The 15,809-nt window shown below is 44.7% G+C and overlaps 3 protein-coding genes across 4 annotated transcripts; 2 read left to right on the top strand and 1 right to left on the bottom strand.

Moving 5' to 3' along the window:
* The first annotated feature begins 1,096 nt into the window (after nt 1-1,096).
* On the top strand, nt 1,097-3,155 carry LOC116441813 (taste receptor type 2 member 9-like). The gene has a single exon (XM_032104145.1). It carries the CDS (start codon nt 1,280-1,282, stop codon nt 2,231-2,233), a length of 954 nt encoding a protein of 317 aa, XP_031960036.1. The 5' UTR covers nt 1,097-1,279; the 3' UTR covers nt 2,234-3,155.
* Nucleotides 3,156-4,286: 1,131 nt separating this feature from the next.
* On the top strand, nt 4,287-5,290 carry LOC116441882 (taste receptor type 2 member 7-like). Its single transcript, XM_032104280.1, has one exon. It carries the CDS (start codon nt 4,317-4,319, stop codon nt 5,277-5,279), a length of 963 nt encoding a protein of 320 aa, XP_031960171.1. The 5' UTR covers nt 4,287-4,316; the 3' UTR covers nt 5,280-5,290.
* A 2,544-nt stretch (nt 5,291-7,834) lies between these two features.
* On the bottom strand, nt 7,835-15,773 carry ANKRD66 (ankyrin repeat domain 66). 2 transcript variants are annotated; one of them, XM_032104006.1, is made up of 4 exons: nt 15,672-15,773; nt 14,133-14,293; nt 12,601-12,829; nt 7,835-8,250 (listed from the first exon to the last, which is right to left on the bottom strand). In XM_032104006.1, exons 1-4 carry the CDS (start codon nt 15,746-15,748, stop codon nt 8,070-8,072), a joined length of 648 nt encoding a protein of 215 aa, XP_031959897.1. In that variant the 5' UTR covers nt 15,749-15,773; the 3' UTR covers nt 7,835-8,069. The 2 variants fall into 2 exon arrangements, with proteins under 2 accessions (XP_031959897.1, XP_031959898.1); XM_032104007.1 differs by lacking the exon at nt 15,672-15,773 and adding an exon at nt 14,376-15,173.
* Nucleotides 15,774-15,809: the final 36 nt, after the last annotated feature.

The raw sequence follows: 15,809 nt of genomic DNA, 5'->3' as shown, positions 1-15,809 counted from the left end.
ACACCATCCAGTATCAGGAAAAACCCTTTTTTTCTGTAATAGAGCATCTCTGTCACATGACTGCAATGCTGTCATGGCTGAGAGCATGGAGCAAAGCCAGCAGTTCCACACAGATGCACTGCTCCACCATATCAGCTTTATGTATCATTTAGGATTCTCTACATCATAAAAGGAGAAAGAAACAGATGGTGGAGAGAGAAGAGGCTTGGCGTTAATCAAACTCTGATGGAAAAAATTCAGTCTGTGTGCAGTGTGACTCAGATCCCAATACATCTGTGTGTCCATCCAGAAGCAGAAACACCAGGGTCTGGTGCCACCTGAGTTACATGAGGGAATCTGAAATATGTATGTGGGGTGTTAGATACAATCTTCTCCTTCTTGAGATGCTGGAGGGGATTGATAGGAAGCATGAGCAGACACATGTTTCAAGCACGTGATGCATATCCTCCTGATTTGAAAGCCCAGCATTGGAGATCCTGATTTTATACCATTATTTTTTTAAGGTGCCAGATTCCTCACACAGGGCTGACCCCAAACCCCAGTCACAGTATGGTCCTGCTCAGTAACATTTTCATTTCAGGCCCCTGTACAAGCACAGTGCCAGCACAGACACTTCATATTCAGACCTGTTGTAATAGAAATAACTTCCATTCTCCTCACAAAAACTTGGAGAGAAGAAGAAAGGAAGAAGTAAACAAAACCCAACAATCCTAAACCGTGTTTTCTGTTCTGACAGAAAAACTAGAGAGAAAACTCAGATCAAAGCATAAAGCAGGCAACAGGCAGTATCAGGAAAAGAAAATTTTCTTAAGGAAGTTCTCTGCCTTTCATCAATATTACAAATTAGCAAAAGAAATACTATTTTTGAATTGGTGTATCCAAAATTAAATTGGTCATTGGAGGTGACCGAAGGACACAAGAACCCAGGTCCTGAAGCCTGACACTGCTCAAACACGGGTCAGGCACAAAATCTCAATACTCTCCACTGCACAAAAACATCTCTGCTGTTTGTGTCACCCAACACAGCCCCCCTGAACCAACATTCAAATAGTCAAGGGTGACACCGGCCCCAGGTAAGGCAATACCCAGCACATTTACATCCCTGCACCTGCCCTGCTCCCCAGAGCAGCAGCACCAAAATCCCCCCCAGCAGCAGCAGCAGCTCTATAAAGCTGCTCTTGCCATCCCTGACACTCCACCAAGAGCAGCCACTGCCCTGCCTCAGGCACTGCTGCCACAGCCCCCTTGGCCAGCACAGCTCTGCTCCCCAGCTCGCAGCATGGAAGCTTGTCACTCTCCACAGCAATCCAATGTCACTTCATACGGGGCCACAGCTGTGGCCATCATCAGCCTGGAGGCCTTTGCTGGCATGTGGATAAATGCTTTCCTTGTCTGTGTGCTTTGCATTGCCTGGGTCAAAAAGAAAACCCTGAACTCTAATGAGAAGATCTTGCTGCTTCTGGGATGTTCCAGGTTTTGGCATTTGTGCATCTCATGGGTATATTCCTTTCTTTCAATAATTTATCCCAATTATCTTGATGTTCAACCCACATGTAAATTTCTTTTATCTACTCAAAACTTTTGTTATTGTTCCAGTTTGTGGTTTTCTGCCTGTCTTTGTGTTTTTTATTGCATAAAAATTGCGAATTTCAGGAACAGGTTCTTCATCTACCTGAAAGTAAAAATTGACAGGATTGTGCCCTGGCTCTTGTTGGGGTCAGTGCTTTTATCATTGGCTGTTGGCAGCTCTCTGTACAACATCATTGATAAAGCACAGTGTAACAAGCGCAATTCCACCGGGCGAGGACATTTTTCAGAAATGTGTGGCAAAATGGATGATGGTTTTTTCCATATTTATTTTATCTATGGCTTTGGATTTGTCACTTCTTTCACAGCAGTCATCTTTTCTGCCCTTCTACTTCTCTTTTCTCTCTGGAGACACAAACGCAAGATGCAGACAAACTCCAGGAACAACCTCAGCATGGATGCCCACATCAAAGCCATGAAATCTATTCTCTCCTTACTTATAATATACAGCATTAACTTTGTCTTTTTGACCTCAACCCTGATTCCTTCAACACAGGAGGAAAATTCCATGGTGTTTCTTGTTTACATATTTCTGTATGGTTTTCCAGGTGTTCATTCTCTTATTCTGATTTTCAGCAATCCTAAGCTGAAAAAAACACTGATAAGGATTCTGTCCCATGTCAAGTGCAAGGTTTGCATGAGGTAGGAGCTCCAGTAAAATCTGGAGCCCATGAAAAATGTTGATCTTTCACTATAAAAAATAGATAATTCAACTCTCTAGGCAGTGTAGATTATATAGTTGTTCTCTCCTCAACATCAAAGTAAGCAAAACTTCATTCAAATTCTTTAAACTTAATTGAAATGAGTTAAATAAATTGCTACTATGGTTTCACTTAGAAAATTCTTTGACTTCAACTGTTGTCAATAACAAATTCATTTAGACCTGGTCCCTGGGCTGGACACAAAGGGACAATAACAGGACTGGAAATCTTCCTCAAACGCTTTGGCATTTGCTGGTTGAAAAATGACTGAACTCAGCACCAGGTTTATTTGTATTTGGGTTTCCATTTCTTTCTGCTGTGTCTCTGTTCTTTGCAATATTATCACTTGTAACACTGGGTGGGGTGGGTGCGCCTTGAAGGACTGCAGCCTATGGAGACTCCATGCTGGAGACAGATGTTCCTGAAGGACTGCAGCCCGCGGATGGGATCCACACTCTAGCAGGGAAGAGAGTGAGACAGAAGGAGTGGAAGAGAAAACTTATTATGGACTGACAGCAACGCTCATTCCCTGTCCCACTGTGGGGGAGGAAGTGGAGAAGCTGGGAATGAAAGAGTGAATTTTGGGCTGTGATGAAGAAGGGTAGAAGGCAAAGAGTTCTAGTTTTGTGCTTGTTTCTCACCATCCTACTCCATATTCAAAGAGCAATAAATTAAATTAATTTTCCAAAATTTGAGTCTGTTTTCTCCATGACAGTAACTGGCAATTGATCTCCCTGTCGTGATCTCAACCCATGAGCTTTTCCATCTTCTATTTTCCTTCTTGTCCTGCTGCACAACAGGAGTGAAGAAAAGGCTGGATGATGGGGTCTGGCAGGTGTCCAAGTTTAACAATCCACAGCAGGCCCTGTAAACATTAAATAATTCCAATATCAACAGAACAGAATCCAATTGTTCATTTCTTTCACCAGCTCTGGCTCAGAGGGACAATTTACTGCATAGTCAGTGCCAGGTGTGCATTTTTCATATTATCACCTTCAAAAAGATTCATTCCTGTTCATGAAATGAGAGAAACAACCTTTAAACCAGAGTAACATCTTAATCACTACAATATTTCTTTTTCCCAAGACCACACAACCTCCACAGGGGGTGGTAGGTACAAAGTCTCAGTGAATCTTTCCCCTTCTCCAATGATGCTGGAGGGGATGGCTTTGAACTAAAAGCAGACCCTGTAAAGACCCGATCCACATATTTCATGCATGGAAAACCCCGCATCTGAGACTCTGATACTATACTATTTTGTTTTCAAGGGGCCAGATTCCCCATGCAGAGCTGAGCCCAAAATCCAGCCATGGTGTGGTCCTGCACAGTCCCAGCACAGACAGTTCAAATTCACACCTGTTGTAGTAAAAATAACTTCTATTCTACTCACAAAGAAATGGAGAGAAAAGGAAAGAAGCAAGAAAGCAAGAAAACAAGGAAACAAAGAAATAACAACCCCACAATGTGTTTTCTGTTCAGTCAGCAAAACCAGAGAGAAAACTCAGATCAAAGCATAAAGCAGGCAACAGGCAATATCAGGAAATCAAAAATTCCCTCAAGGCAATGGTCTGCCCTTCGTCAATGTAAAAAAATAACAAAAGAAATGACATTGTTAAATGAATGCAATCAAAAACTAAATTGGACATAGTAGGTGACCAAGGGACACGAGAACCCAGGTCCTGAAGCCTCACACTGCTCAAACAGGGGTCAGGCACAAAAGCACAACACTCTCCACTGCACAAAAACATCTCCACTGTTTGTGTCACCCAACACAGCCCCCCTGAACCAACATTCAAATAGTCAAGGGTGACACCGGCCCCAGGTAAGGCGATACCCAGCACATTTACATCCCTGCACCTGCCCTGCTCCCCAGAGCAGCAGCACCAAAATCCCCCCCAGCAGCAGCAGCAGCTCTATAAAGCTGCTCTTGCCATCCCTGACACTCCACCAAGAGCAGCCACTGCCCTGCCTCAGGCACTGCTGCCACAGCCCCCTTGGCCAGCACAGCTCTGCTCCCCAGCTCGCAGCATGGAAGCTTGTCACTCTCCACAGCAATCCAATGTCACTTCATACGGGGCCACAGCTGTGGCCATCATCAGCCTGGAGGCCTTTGCTGGCATGTGGATAAATGCTTTCCTTGTTTGTGTGCTTTGCATTTTCTGGGTCAAAAAGAAAGCCTTGAACTCTAATGAGAAGATCTTGCTGCTTCTGGGATGCTCCAGGTTTTGCTCTTTGTGCATCTCTTGGACATACTCATTTCTTTCAATAATTTATCCCAATTACCTTTATGTTCATACCGTACTTCAACTAGCTGTATTTTTTCAAACCTTTTTTAATAATTGCAACTTGTGGTTTTCTGCCTGTCTTTGTGTTTTTTATTGCATAAAAATTGCGAATTTCAGGAACAGGTTCTTCATCTACCTGAAAGTAAAAATTGACAGGATTGTGCCGTGGCTGTTTTTGGGGTCAGGGATTTTAGCTTTGGCTATTGGCATCCTTGCCTACGACATCGCTGCTAAACCTCACTGCAACAACCGCAATTCCACTGCACAAGGAAACTTTTGGAGAACAAATATCGAAATGGATAAACATTTTTTCCCTTCTTTTTTTCTCGCTGGCTTTGTATATGCTGCTTCATTTATGGCAGTCATCTTTTCTGCTGTTTTCCTTCTCTTTTCTCTCTGGAGACACAAACGCAAGATGCAGACAAACTCCATGAAGAACCTCAACATGGAAGCCCACATCAGAGCCATGAAATCTATTCTCTCCTTCTTAGTGATGTACAGCATCAATTTTGTATGTTTGGTCTTAGAAATGGTTTATGTCACAAGGACTGGAAGTCATATGGCATTTCTCATTGTAGTATTTCAGTACACTTTTCTGGGCGTTCACTCCCTTATTCTGATTTTCAGCAATCCCAAATTAGAAAAGACACTGCTAAGGATTCTTCCCTTAGAAAGAAGTGTGAATTTCAAGGTTTGCATGAGTTAGGAACTGTAATAAAAACAGGAGCCCATGCAAAATGTTGATATTTCATTATAGAAAACAAGTAGTTTAATCTCTAATGCAACTCTCCAAGCAGTGTAGATGATACAAATGTTCTTATCACTGAGATTAAGAATATATCATTCAAATACTATGAACTAAAATAATGTGACTTAAATAAGATATGTTCAATTATAATTTCATTTAGGTAATTCTTTGAGTTAAATTATTGTCAGTAACAAATTTATTTAGACCTGGTACAGGGGCTGGCTGTAAAAGAGCAATGACAATACTGCAAACCTGCCATGAATACTCTGGCATGTTCTGTTTGAAACAACGGAATTAACTACAGGTTTATCTCTATTTTGGTTTACCTTTCTTTCTGCTGTGGCCCTGTGCTGTGTGATATATTATGGGCTGTGTCACTGTCCAGCAGTGGCTGACAGCTCTGTGTGAACATGCTGATCCCTGTCACTCACCAGAGGTGCTCACTGATGCACAAACAGCGAAGCAGGAACGGCCCCAGGTGCTCAGGGGGTGCAGAGCCCCCTTCCCACACCAGCCCTGTGTGTCCTCTCTGCTCCGCTGCCTGCAAGGACAGGATTCCCTGCTCTGTGTGACTGCCCTGCTGGCCTGTTTTGACTTGGTGATGAGATTGGCTTTCCCAGTGGACTCTGGCTCAGTAAACCCCATATTTTGTTCTGGATCAGGGGAACAGCATGAAAATGGAGTGGAGGAGACAACTCATTATGAACTGACTGCACCCCCTTGTGCTGCTGTGGGGGAGGAGGTGGAGGAGCTGGGGATGAAGGAGTAAAGTTCAGCCTAGGATGGATGGAATGGTGGTACAGGCAGCAGGATCTAGTTTGTGTTTGTTTCTCATCATCCTTCTGTACTTTCAATAGGCAATAAAATAAATTCATTTTCCGCATGTCAAGTCTGTTTTGTCTGTGACAGTACCTTGTGAGTGATCTCACTGTCTTTATCTCGATCCATCAGCTTTTCCATCCTATTTTCCACCTCCTTGTGGGTGAGAGAGAAGGAGCAGCTGGGTGGGGGCCTGGCTGCTGCCCAAGGTCAACCCACCACAGCAGGTGAAACATAAAATAGTTCCAACATGAACAGAGCAGAACCTGAATTGATCATTTCTGTCACCAGCTCAGGTCCAGAGGCTGGTCTTAAGCATCTCATCTGGATACATGTCCCCAGGGAAAGGCCTTGAAAGGACAGGAACTGTTGCACATAGGTAAAACCTTATAAAATGAAGGCCTTGTTGCCTTTGTAAAATCATAGCTCAGGCCTGTTACTTCGGCTGAGTAGAAAAGGACTGCGGGAAAGAGACACAGCTGAATTAGGGGCAGAAAAACCTGCAGTGTGATCATCACATGTCCATATCATGGTGTATGGTGGTTGGTTGAATTATGTTTGTTGTGCTTTAAATTTATGTAAACTGGTAACTGGCTAACTGCTTAAAAAGTCCGGGTTTTTGCAATAAAGTGTCTCTCCTTTGCACCTGCCTGGGGAATCTGTGTTGCTCCTTATCGCAACAAGGAACCACCACACCTCCCTTCTTCCTCTGCTGCTACTCATGCACTTCATCCTTTAATGTGACAGTCCCAACCACTTTCACAAGAAAGCCCTGGACGATCCATCTTATTCCCTACATCCAGTGCAACATCATCCCTCACAACCTCACATACACAAGACTCAGCAGGCAAAACCAGCACCTTGCAGATGTGACCACACAAAACTCCACAGCCCCAGCAAACCACGCTGCAGATCCCTCCTTCCATCCCTGTGAAACCCCTGAGAGTGACACCCAGCTCAGCATCCCTGCCCTGTGCACCAGCCCCACTCAGCTGGCACTGCAGGGGACAGGGTGTCCATCAGCACAGCCACCCTGCACAGCCCATGGGGACAGGTGCAGGATGTGCCCAGCACAGGGAAGCTGACCCATGAGAGATGACAGAAGTCAATGGGAATGGCTGCCCAGTGCTGGCATGCGATGGAAAACTGCTCTGGGTCACATTCCAAATTTTATGACTGAGAAGTGAAAGTGTTAAAAATACTTTTGCCATGGAAAGTGTTGATGAGCAGATACACAGCTCAGGACCAGTTGCACAGCATTCCTATTTGCAGAGACATAAAAATAGCTGGGGGCAATGCTAAAAAAAAGGCAGTGCTCCAATACCCTTGGCAGTCACAGCTGGCTGAAAGCAGCAAGGAGGGAGCACATTTTCCCTTTTGCTGGGCCAGGAATGGAAGATTCAGGCTGTTGGACCCATGTGTCCAGTGAAAGCTCAAAATTAACAACTCAACTTCATCCAGAAGAAGCAACTACATCCCACTTCCAAGAAAAGAGAGAGACATCACCAGAGGCTGCAGGTCCATGTAGAGCCTCCTGGTTGACTCAGTGCCAGAAGCAAAGGCCACAGACATCAGCAGAGCAAGCAGAACCACAGTCCAAGATGCTTTTGTGAATCAGGAAGGATCAAGACCATTTCTCTCCCTGACAATACGGGTAACTGCTGCCATCTCAGTAACTTTAACCATTGCAGTGATTTAGAGTATTGGTATATTTAAACATATTTTGCAGTTGTTCTTTTATTAATATGACATCTGATACATAGAAACACAGAGAAAGACAAAAGCACTTCTAGCTGTTAAGGACATTGTTTACAGTATATCTCTACGGATGCATCCTTGTAGCCATGTGCATCTCCCATCCATATGAGGTCTGCCAGCGCCTTTGTTCTGCATTGCAAGTGCTCAGAGGCACCAAACAGGCAGGGCACACTACTGCTTCCCCTTTTTTTTCCCATTTTTCTTTTGAATAGAGACCGTACACTTCTCCCAAAAACATGGTGGGTTTCTCTGAAGCTCTTCTTTCTTGAGTTCCCAGTCTTCATCTCTCTGGTCTAAGGGGATTTTTCTCAGTGCAGCCTTCCTGCGGTAGTTCCTGCTCTCCACCTCTGCTCTGGGAGAGAAACCAAGAGTGAGCACAGCACAGACACAGCTCCATTCACAGGGACCCATCTACAGGGTCAGGGGCTGGGTCTTGGTCTGGTCAAAACCCTGCTGCCACCCACACTTGAGAAAACACCGCAGTGTGCCCGGCATGGTGCAGCCCCAACCTCCCCTCACAGGGACCCCCCTGGGCCCCAGCACTGCCTGGATCCAGACATGGACATTCCGAGGGTAAATCCTGCCCAACAACCCTTTCCTCCTCCTGCAGAGCTCTGATGTTGTAGGCACTCAAGATTCATGAAGCTCTGTCAGAAACACCATCCAGTATCAGGAAAAACCCTTTTTTTCTGTAATAGAGCAGCTCTGTCCCATCAGTGCAATGCTGTCCTAGCCGAGAGCACAGAGCAAAGCCAGCAGCTCCATATTGATGGACCTCATCACCTTGGCTTTCTATATCATAGAATCACAGAACGGTTTGGGTTGGAAGGGATCTTAGAGATTATCTCATTCCATACCTCCCTGCTGTGGACAGGGATACCTTCCCCTAGACCAGGTTGCTCAAAGCCCCACCCAGCTTGGCCTTGGACACTTCCAGGGATGGGGCAGCCAGAGCTTCTCTGGGCAACCTGTGCCAGGGCCTCACCACCCTCACAGTCAAGAATTTGTTCCTAATATATCTAATCCTACCTACCTAGGCCATTCCCCCTTGTCCATGCCCTTGTCCAAAGTCCCTCTCCAGCTCTCTTGTAGGCTCTCTTCAGGTACTGAAAGGTGCTCTAAGATCTCCACAAAGCCTATGTTTGAGAGTGGTGGTTGATGCCCATGGCTGCTGGTGTTTAAGAGGCATTTGGAAAATGCCCTTCCTAAGATGCTTTAACTTCTGGTCAGCCCTGATTGGTCAGGCCATAGGACTAGCAGCAGGTCCCTTCCAAATGAACTACCCTATTGTCTGCTGTTAAGTATCTGCTATCAAGGGCAAAAAACCCTTTTTTATAGACTTTTAAATATAAACATATTTATTTATTTACACATGAATATACATACGCCCTTGTCTTAGATAGCAGGACCCTTTGGTACAGTTTCAACATTTTTCAGAGAGGGTGGCAGCAGACATGGGCTGAGGATCTCTGCACCATCCTTGGCAGCTCTCATAGCATTCAGAGTAAAGCCCTTCTCATGCAAAACAAATCTGATGCAAAATATGCATTTGCTATTCAGAAGCAGCTGTTTTGAAACCAGCTGTTTCCTAACTTTTGCATGTTCATGCAAACCTCAGTGAGTGGTACAGATACTCAGCAGTGGACTATTCAAAATATTTGCATTTTAATAATATTTCCGTGTTGATACATTTAATATTTCCATGTGGATGCAGTCCTCAGCACGGGTCAGTGGCCCAGCCCAGGTAGGCAGGCAGTTCATGCAGCTGGCAACACTTGGGGACTGACAAACAGCATGCAAGGGTCATGGTGGTGCTAGAGGGGACTGAATTTGGATTCAGGAAGAATTTGGATGCTCATAGCCCTGTGTAGATATGCACATCAGCCCTGCATTTGGTGGAGACACTCAGACTGTTATTTTAAAAATTGCCTTTTCTCTCTTTTTGCATGACAGGCAAATATCCAAAACTGACAGGGATGCTGTGTAACAAAATGTTCCTCATATTTATATCCCACAGATACTATGAGTGGAGGGCAGAGCTGCTCTGTGCTGTGCAGCATTTTGTGCAAGCACACTCCTAACTGCAGCACACACGGTACTGCCCTGCTCCCTTTGGCACTGCCTGACCTTGGACATCACCTCTAGGACCTTCTACACATCTGAAGGAGCAGAAGGGAATCGAAATTACACTACAAATGACAGCCATTCCTTCTAGTTAACTCCAAGTTTGCTGATGTGAGGCAGTGAGGCCAGTGTGTGAGGGTGAAGGCATCCACTGTGGTCTTAAATTATAGTGGCTGGGCTTAAAAAGTGTTCTTGAGTCTCAGTGATAAACTCTTGGCTGCCCACAGGCTGGGTAATGGCTGTGAGGTGATCATACAGGCTTTGTGTGTCTTATAAAATGTTCTAGACTGGGCATTTGAAGCATCTTCCTAGCCATTAGATCTCCCAGCCACGGTGAGCCATGCAGCTGTGGGGTGTGTCAGGCCAGCATGTGGTTCTGAAAGACAAGTCTTCCACCTTAAATCAGTCATTCACCTCCAAAAGCCCTTCATCAGCTGACCTGAGTCATCCCAGGCTGTTGCTAAGGTGTCTCAGACCAGGATGTTAATCATCCTGTCAATCAACCTGTCAATCATTCTCCCAGGCACCTCCACCTGCCCTTCTGCATCATCCAGGCAATTCCCCTACCCCTGCTGTCAGTTCACTGCCATGGCTCTGGAGCACATCCAAGGCACAGCAAATGCCACAGACTTGGCAGAAATTACTGGTGAGATTAGTGCAAAAAGGACAGCACTGAACAGGCAAGTAATTGCTATAAATTATTCATACAGGGGCAGAAGCCTGCAGACTTTCACCCTCTAGGTTAGACAATATTTACCTGTTCTGGTTTAGAAACTAAGCATGCCAAGAGCTGAGAACAGTATATAGAGAATCTCCACTGGAAGACAGTGCCCCATTCTCAAAGGTCTGGCAAACCTGAGCTTTACTACTTAGCCATTGTCTAGGTAGTAAAAAAATCTAATTTTCAAAGCTTTATTATCAGCTGCTGGTTGCCTAAATGCCTTTAAACTGAAGGTCTGAGAGTAAGAAGAGCTGATACTCTGTGTGGAAGGAAAGTGGTGAATAGTGAGGAATTACAGTATGTCAGCTCCAAAAACAGTGAGACTTTAAAGTGGTCTGGATGCCCCATTCCAGCAGTGGTGAGATCCATCAGGTTGGATGGGGCTTTGAGCAATCTGGTCTAGTGGAATGGGTTCCTGTCCATGGCAGGGGGTTGGAATGAGATGAGCTTTAATGTCCCTCCCAACCATTCTGTGATTCTATTATCCTGTGTTGGGTGGGCAGGTAAAATGCAAAGCTATCAGCATCCTCCATAATAGCCAGAGCTTGGAAATGAGAACTTGGGGTTCCCCTAAAAATTTTTTTGGGCTCTCTACAGGGGGATTTTGCACAGTTTGTGTGTCTTTTCCTATGGAAGGACACTGATGCTGTGTGAAGATAAAAAGTGGGCATGGGCCATTTCAGCAGGAAGCAACAAGCTGAAGAACTACAGCAAAAGGACAGCAGTATCTACAGAAAGGTTTATGTGGATTAATGAAAAGTGGCATTTGTAAGGCACTGGCCTCCTCAGACATTTGCCCATCACTGTGCCTGATTTTGAACTTGGCAGCTCGTGTGCTGCACTGGCAAGCTGGAGACTTTGAGTTGGATAAATGCCTATTAAAAAAAATATGGGATGTACATAGTACCAAAGCAGTCTTGAGAATGGTGGCAGTGGTAAAAGAGATGCCAGTGAAGGATGATGGTGGGACTGTAAATTCATAGAAAAACTCAGGAAGAAAATACTTTTGGGAGCTCTCAGCATCCCAGGGTCTGGCATGGGCAGGTTTCATGGGTAGTGTATTTAGATAAAGTGGTGTTGGGACTATGGCTTGCACTGGTTGACCTCTGGTGATCTGTCCCACTGCTTTAGAGAGATGCAGGATGGGACACAGCTCAAACCTCTGCAGTAAAGCATCCTGATCCAGGGAAACACCTTTGCAAGATGAAAATACCTGTGAGCCAAGCCAATGGCAGAAAACCAGGAATGGTAATTGGGAATCCTTAAAAAGCGCATTTCTTATGGCATGTGCTGCCACAGTGGTAACTGTAAGCAATTAAAACAACAAGGATTTCCCCAAAATCTGGGCATAGTATGAGGCCATCCTATTAACTTAAGTGGTCTAGCTTTCTATAATTATGTAAAAAATAGGGTAGCTTTTTTCTTTACTATAAGAAAAGCCAAATTTTATATATATATATACACACATACAACTGCTGAGGGCTGTTCCTAAACAACTCAACCCGTGTATTTGCCATTCACCACTGTAAGGGGTTAACACTTGTCAGCTGTTGCTTTCATTTCTGTTGCTTAATAACGGCTCTGCAACATCCTTACAAAAACAATGATGTCATGAAGTGGTAATGATTTTGAAAACATAGCAAGGCAAACCGCAGGAGACAGGGGAATAAAAGAATGTCTTCTCATGGCTTCCCTGTCACAGGCCCGTGTTTGCTTATCCACGACAGCTTGTGTGTCAGGGCTTTAGCAGGCTTTGGGTGGGAAGATAAGCAACACACTGTGTTTGTTCTGCTCCTCTGTGGAGCAGTGAGGTTAATTTTCACTGCAGCCGCAGCGGGACTTGCCACCAATACTCACTTTTCCAAGAACTTGGAGCACTCCCGGTGTCCATAGATCTCCGCGAGCCTCCGGGGAGTGTCTCCGAAGAGGTCGGCGGCGTCCATGGCAGCGTGCAGGGAGTGAAGGGCGCGGAGCACCCGCAACTTGCCCGCCTCGGCAGCGAAGTGAGCCGCGGTCCAGCCCACGTCGCTGCGCAGGCAGTGCCGGGCGCCGTGATCCACCAGGAGCCTGACCAGGTCTGACCGCCCTTGGAATGCGCAGCAAAACCAGGAGAGAAGATGCTTTAGGATTTATACCTTCAGGATGCAGAAGGCGGTCACACACAGCTGGTCATAATCCCCTTAGTCACGGATTTCACCGACCTGACTATTTGTTTTACCATATAAATGATACTGAATAGGAAATGCTGGTTATTTTCTCCCGAATTAGACTATTTCCAGGAGAAATTTACAATAAAAACAACAATCAAATAAAAAAGCTTTCTAATTTCTGAACAGCACATCTCAATCAGTCATTGACCAATTGGCTCTTTCATTGCTTCATTTTGGTTTTTACTTAAATTGCAAAATAAAATTTAAACATTGAGAACAGGAAAACCTGTGTACAGCTTTACTAAAACAAAGGTTTGTTGGATAGTAGATAGAGACATTGTTTTTATTCACCTTCACATTCTTCTAACCTGTGGAACTGTTTAAATAAGAAAAAAAAAATCTTTCTACCCCACTTGACACTGTCTTGACTGTGCTGGATCATTCCCAATTGCATCTAGACCATGTTGGTCTTGCATCATCAATCTGTTAAGTAACTCAGTTCCCTTTGCTGATGTCTAAATGCTTAATAATCAAAAAAGCATGGTCTTAAGTGTAAAATAGCAAATCACACTCTTGATTTCTGAGCAAAGACAGATGCCATGACACGAGATCTCAACAAACGCTGTAGCACAGAGAAGCAGAGGTCCAGTTTCCCATTTTACATTGTGTACAATTATACATTATGTATTGTTGCATCATCTCTTTTTTGGGCTGCAAATGGATATTTGACTTTATCAAACACTTCTGAAGGTGAAGGATCAAATGGGAGCTGCAAACAGCTCTGATCCTGCATTGTTCATTTAAGCAGGTGGGATAAAAGGAGAGCAATGTAAAACACAGTTATTATTTTGTTCTATTGGGTTTGATAAACACCTGGTATAAATACAGCAGGTTTGACTTTCTGCTCTTTCCCACAGGAGTACATGAGAAACAACCTCATGGAGTCACCTCTTAGAAAAGTAATGGGGGGGAAAAGCAGCCGTTCCCTATGTACACATCATGTAAATTGAAAATTGTCTTGTGATGGAAGAAAAAAAGCTAAAAATCACTTCAACAGCTGTCCCATAAATTATTTTGTAGGCAAAGTTCCAATTTAAGTGGATATTTAACCTTTTTTGCTCATTAGGGACGAAATTATCAGATACAAGCTGTGATTTTGCCAGCATAGATACAATTACAGTCAGCATCACCTTTTATGACATCCATTCACAGGGGTAACAGAGCTGGGGGTGCCCTTACCTTTGGCAGCAGCCCAGTGCAGGGGGGTCCTGTCATGCCAGTCAACATCCTTCTGGTTCGGGTCACAGTGCCCTGCCCTCAGAATCTTTTTCACCAGGTCATAGTCCCCCACAGCCACGGCTTCGTGGAGCTCTGTCATGCTGCACTCTTCAGGAAGTCGCCTGGTAACAGAGGTATGGTCGTTTAGTGGGTGTTCACTGATGTACCAGCTCCTCTCAGCAACTTTAAAAGGTCAAGCAGCACCTGGATTAAAAATGAGACAGGCACTGTGACAAACCAGGATTTGTACAAAAATAAGGAAAAAGGAATGACAGGAGGCAAACAAAAAAAAGTTATAATTTATCTTCAAGCCGGTGATCACAGACCAATGGTGACTTTTGGCCTGTAGACACAGAAATCTGCAGCAAAGTGCAGTCCTTTATATAAAGGACTCGTAGCTAAAGCCACACTGAACATTTGCCCTGGGTTTGTTGTGCTCACTAACCATGGGAACTGGCTCCTCCCTTGCCAGTGCTGTGGGTCTCTTACTGGTAGCATTTCATTTCAATGACAGAAATGCCTTTGCAAGTATTCTCTGATGTTCTTTGGTGAAAATAATAAAAAGGGATGAAAATAATTATTCTTATTTTAAAAAAAGAGATGATAGGGCAAGGAGGAATGGTCTTAAACGAAAAGATTCATAGCCTGTTTCACACCTGGGTGGATGGACTGTGCAGGTAAGATCCAAAAGAAAGACCCATACTCATCTTTTACTGAGTTTGAGTCCTGTACATCTGGGAAAATCTGAATATATTAAAAAGAAAAGTAAATTTTGGAGCTCCTAGTGGGCCACAGAAGTATCACGGGATTTGGTCTCTGATACTTTAACCACCCCTGTACTGCTTCCTCCTCCTCATTGTCTCTCACTAATCTTGAAGAACCTGTTCCTTTAGATTAAAAAGAGATCTTCTGATTTGTTCTCCAACACCTTTCAACAGCATCAAATCTATCCTGAAAACGTCAAACTTTAATGCATCCAACCTATCACTGAAATGAGGGCTGGACAAAAGTATAGGAAAAAAAGTCTTGGACTTTTTCATACAACTTTATTCTTTTCCACCTTCAGGTCATACCCACACACATACACCCAAAGGGAAGGGAAGCTGCTGATTCCAAGGCAGGAGCTCAGCAGCTCTCCAAGGGGGCAACTTCATAAGCGATTTAGGCCAAGCCAAATTTTACCTGCCCTCCTCCCCTGCTGCCTCCCTTTGCTAGCCTTGAAGCTCATAGGGCCATTTCACAGCTGTTGATCTCTCACAAAATTAATCTTTCATTATTGGTGCCGGTTTTCAGGTGAATTCCCTGAATTCAGCATTACTGAGGGGGCAAACACCAGGGCTGTGCAAAGGGGGATGAGTGCAGATCTGCCCCACAAGTACGGACCTGTGCTAAATCCACCTTCCGCCACTCCAGAAGTTGTACTCAAATGTGGTACCTAGAGAGTGGGAAGCGTCCTTCTCCTAAGGACAGAGGAAAAGATTTGTATTTTTACAGCACAACCTTGAGCCAAAGTGCCGTCCCCCCATGCTCGCCCGGCCACAGGCACTGCAGCTCCTCCACGGGGTGTTGCAACCCATCCGGGGGAATTTTCTCACGGGGTTCCTGTTGCTTGGCCCAGCCCCAGCCGGCAGATCCAGC

This window comes from Corvus moneduloides, chromosome 3, assembly GCF_009650955.1.
Source record: "Corvus moneduloides isolate bCorMon1 chromosome 3, bCorMon1.pri, whole genome shotgun sequence".
Taxonomy (NCBI): Eukaryota; Metazoa; Chordata; class Aves; order Passeriformes; family Corvidae; genus Corvus; species Corvus moneduloides.
This window is presented reverse-complemented; position numbering and strand designations above follow the sequence as displayed.

Coding starts and splice junctions, on each gene's coding strand:
- ANKRD66 (XM_032104006.1), bottom strand. CDS start 15,748: ATGGGTTGCAACACCCCGTGGAGGAGCTGCAGTGCCTGTGGCCGGGCG. Junction 12,830..14,132: donor GCACTGGGCTGCTGCCAAAG/GTAAGGGCACCC, acceptor GCGCATTCCAAG/GGCGGTCAGACCTGGTCAGG. Junction 8,251..12,600: donor TGCTCCAAGTTCTTGGAAAA/GTGAGTATTGGT, acceptor TTTCTCTCCCAG/AGCAGAGGTGGAGAGCAGGA.
- LOC116441813 (XM_032104145.1), top strand. CDS start 1,280: ATGGAAGCTTGTCACTCTCCACAGCAATCCAATGTCACTTCATACGGG.
- LOC116441882 (XM_032104280.1), top strand. CDS start 4,317: ATGGAAGCTTGTCACTCTCCACAGCAATCCAATGTCACTTCATACGGG.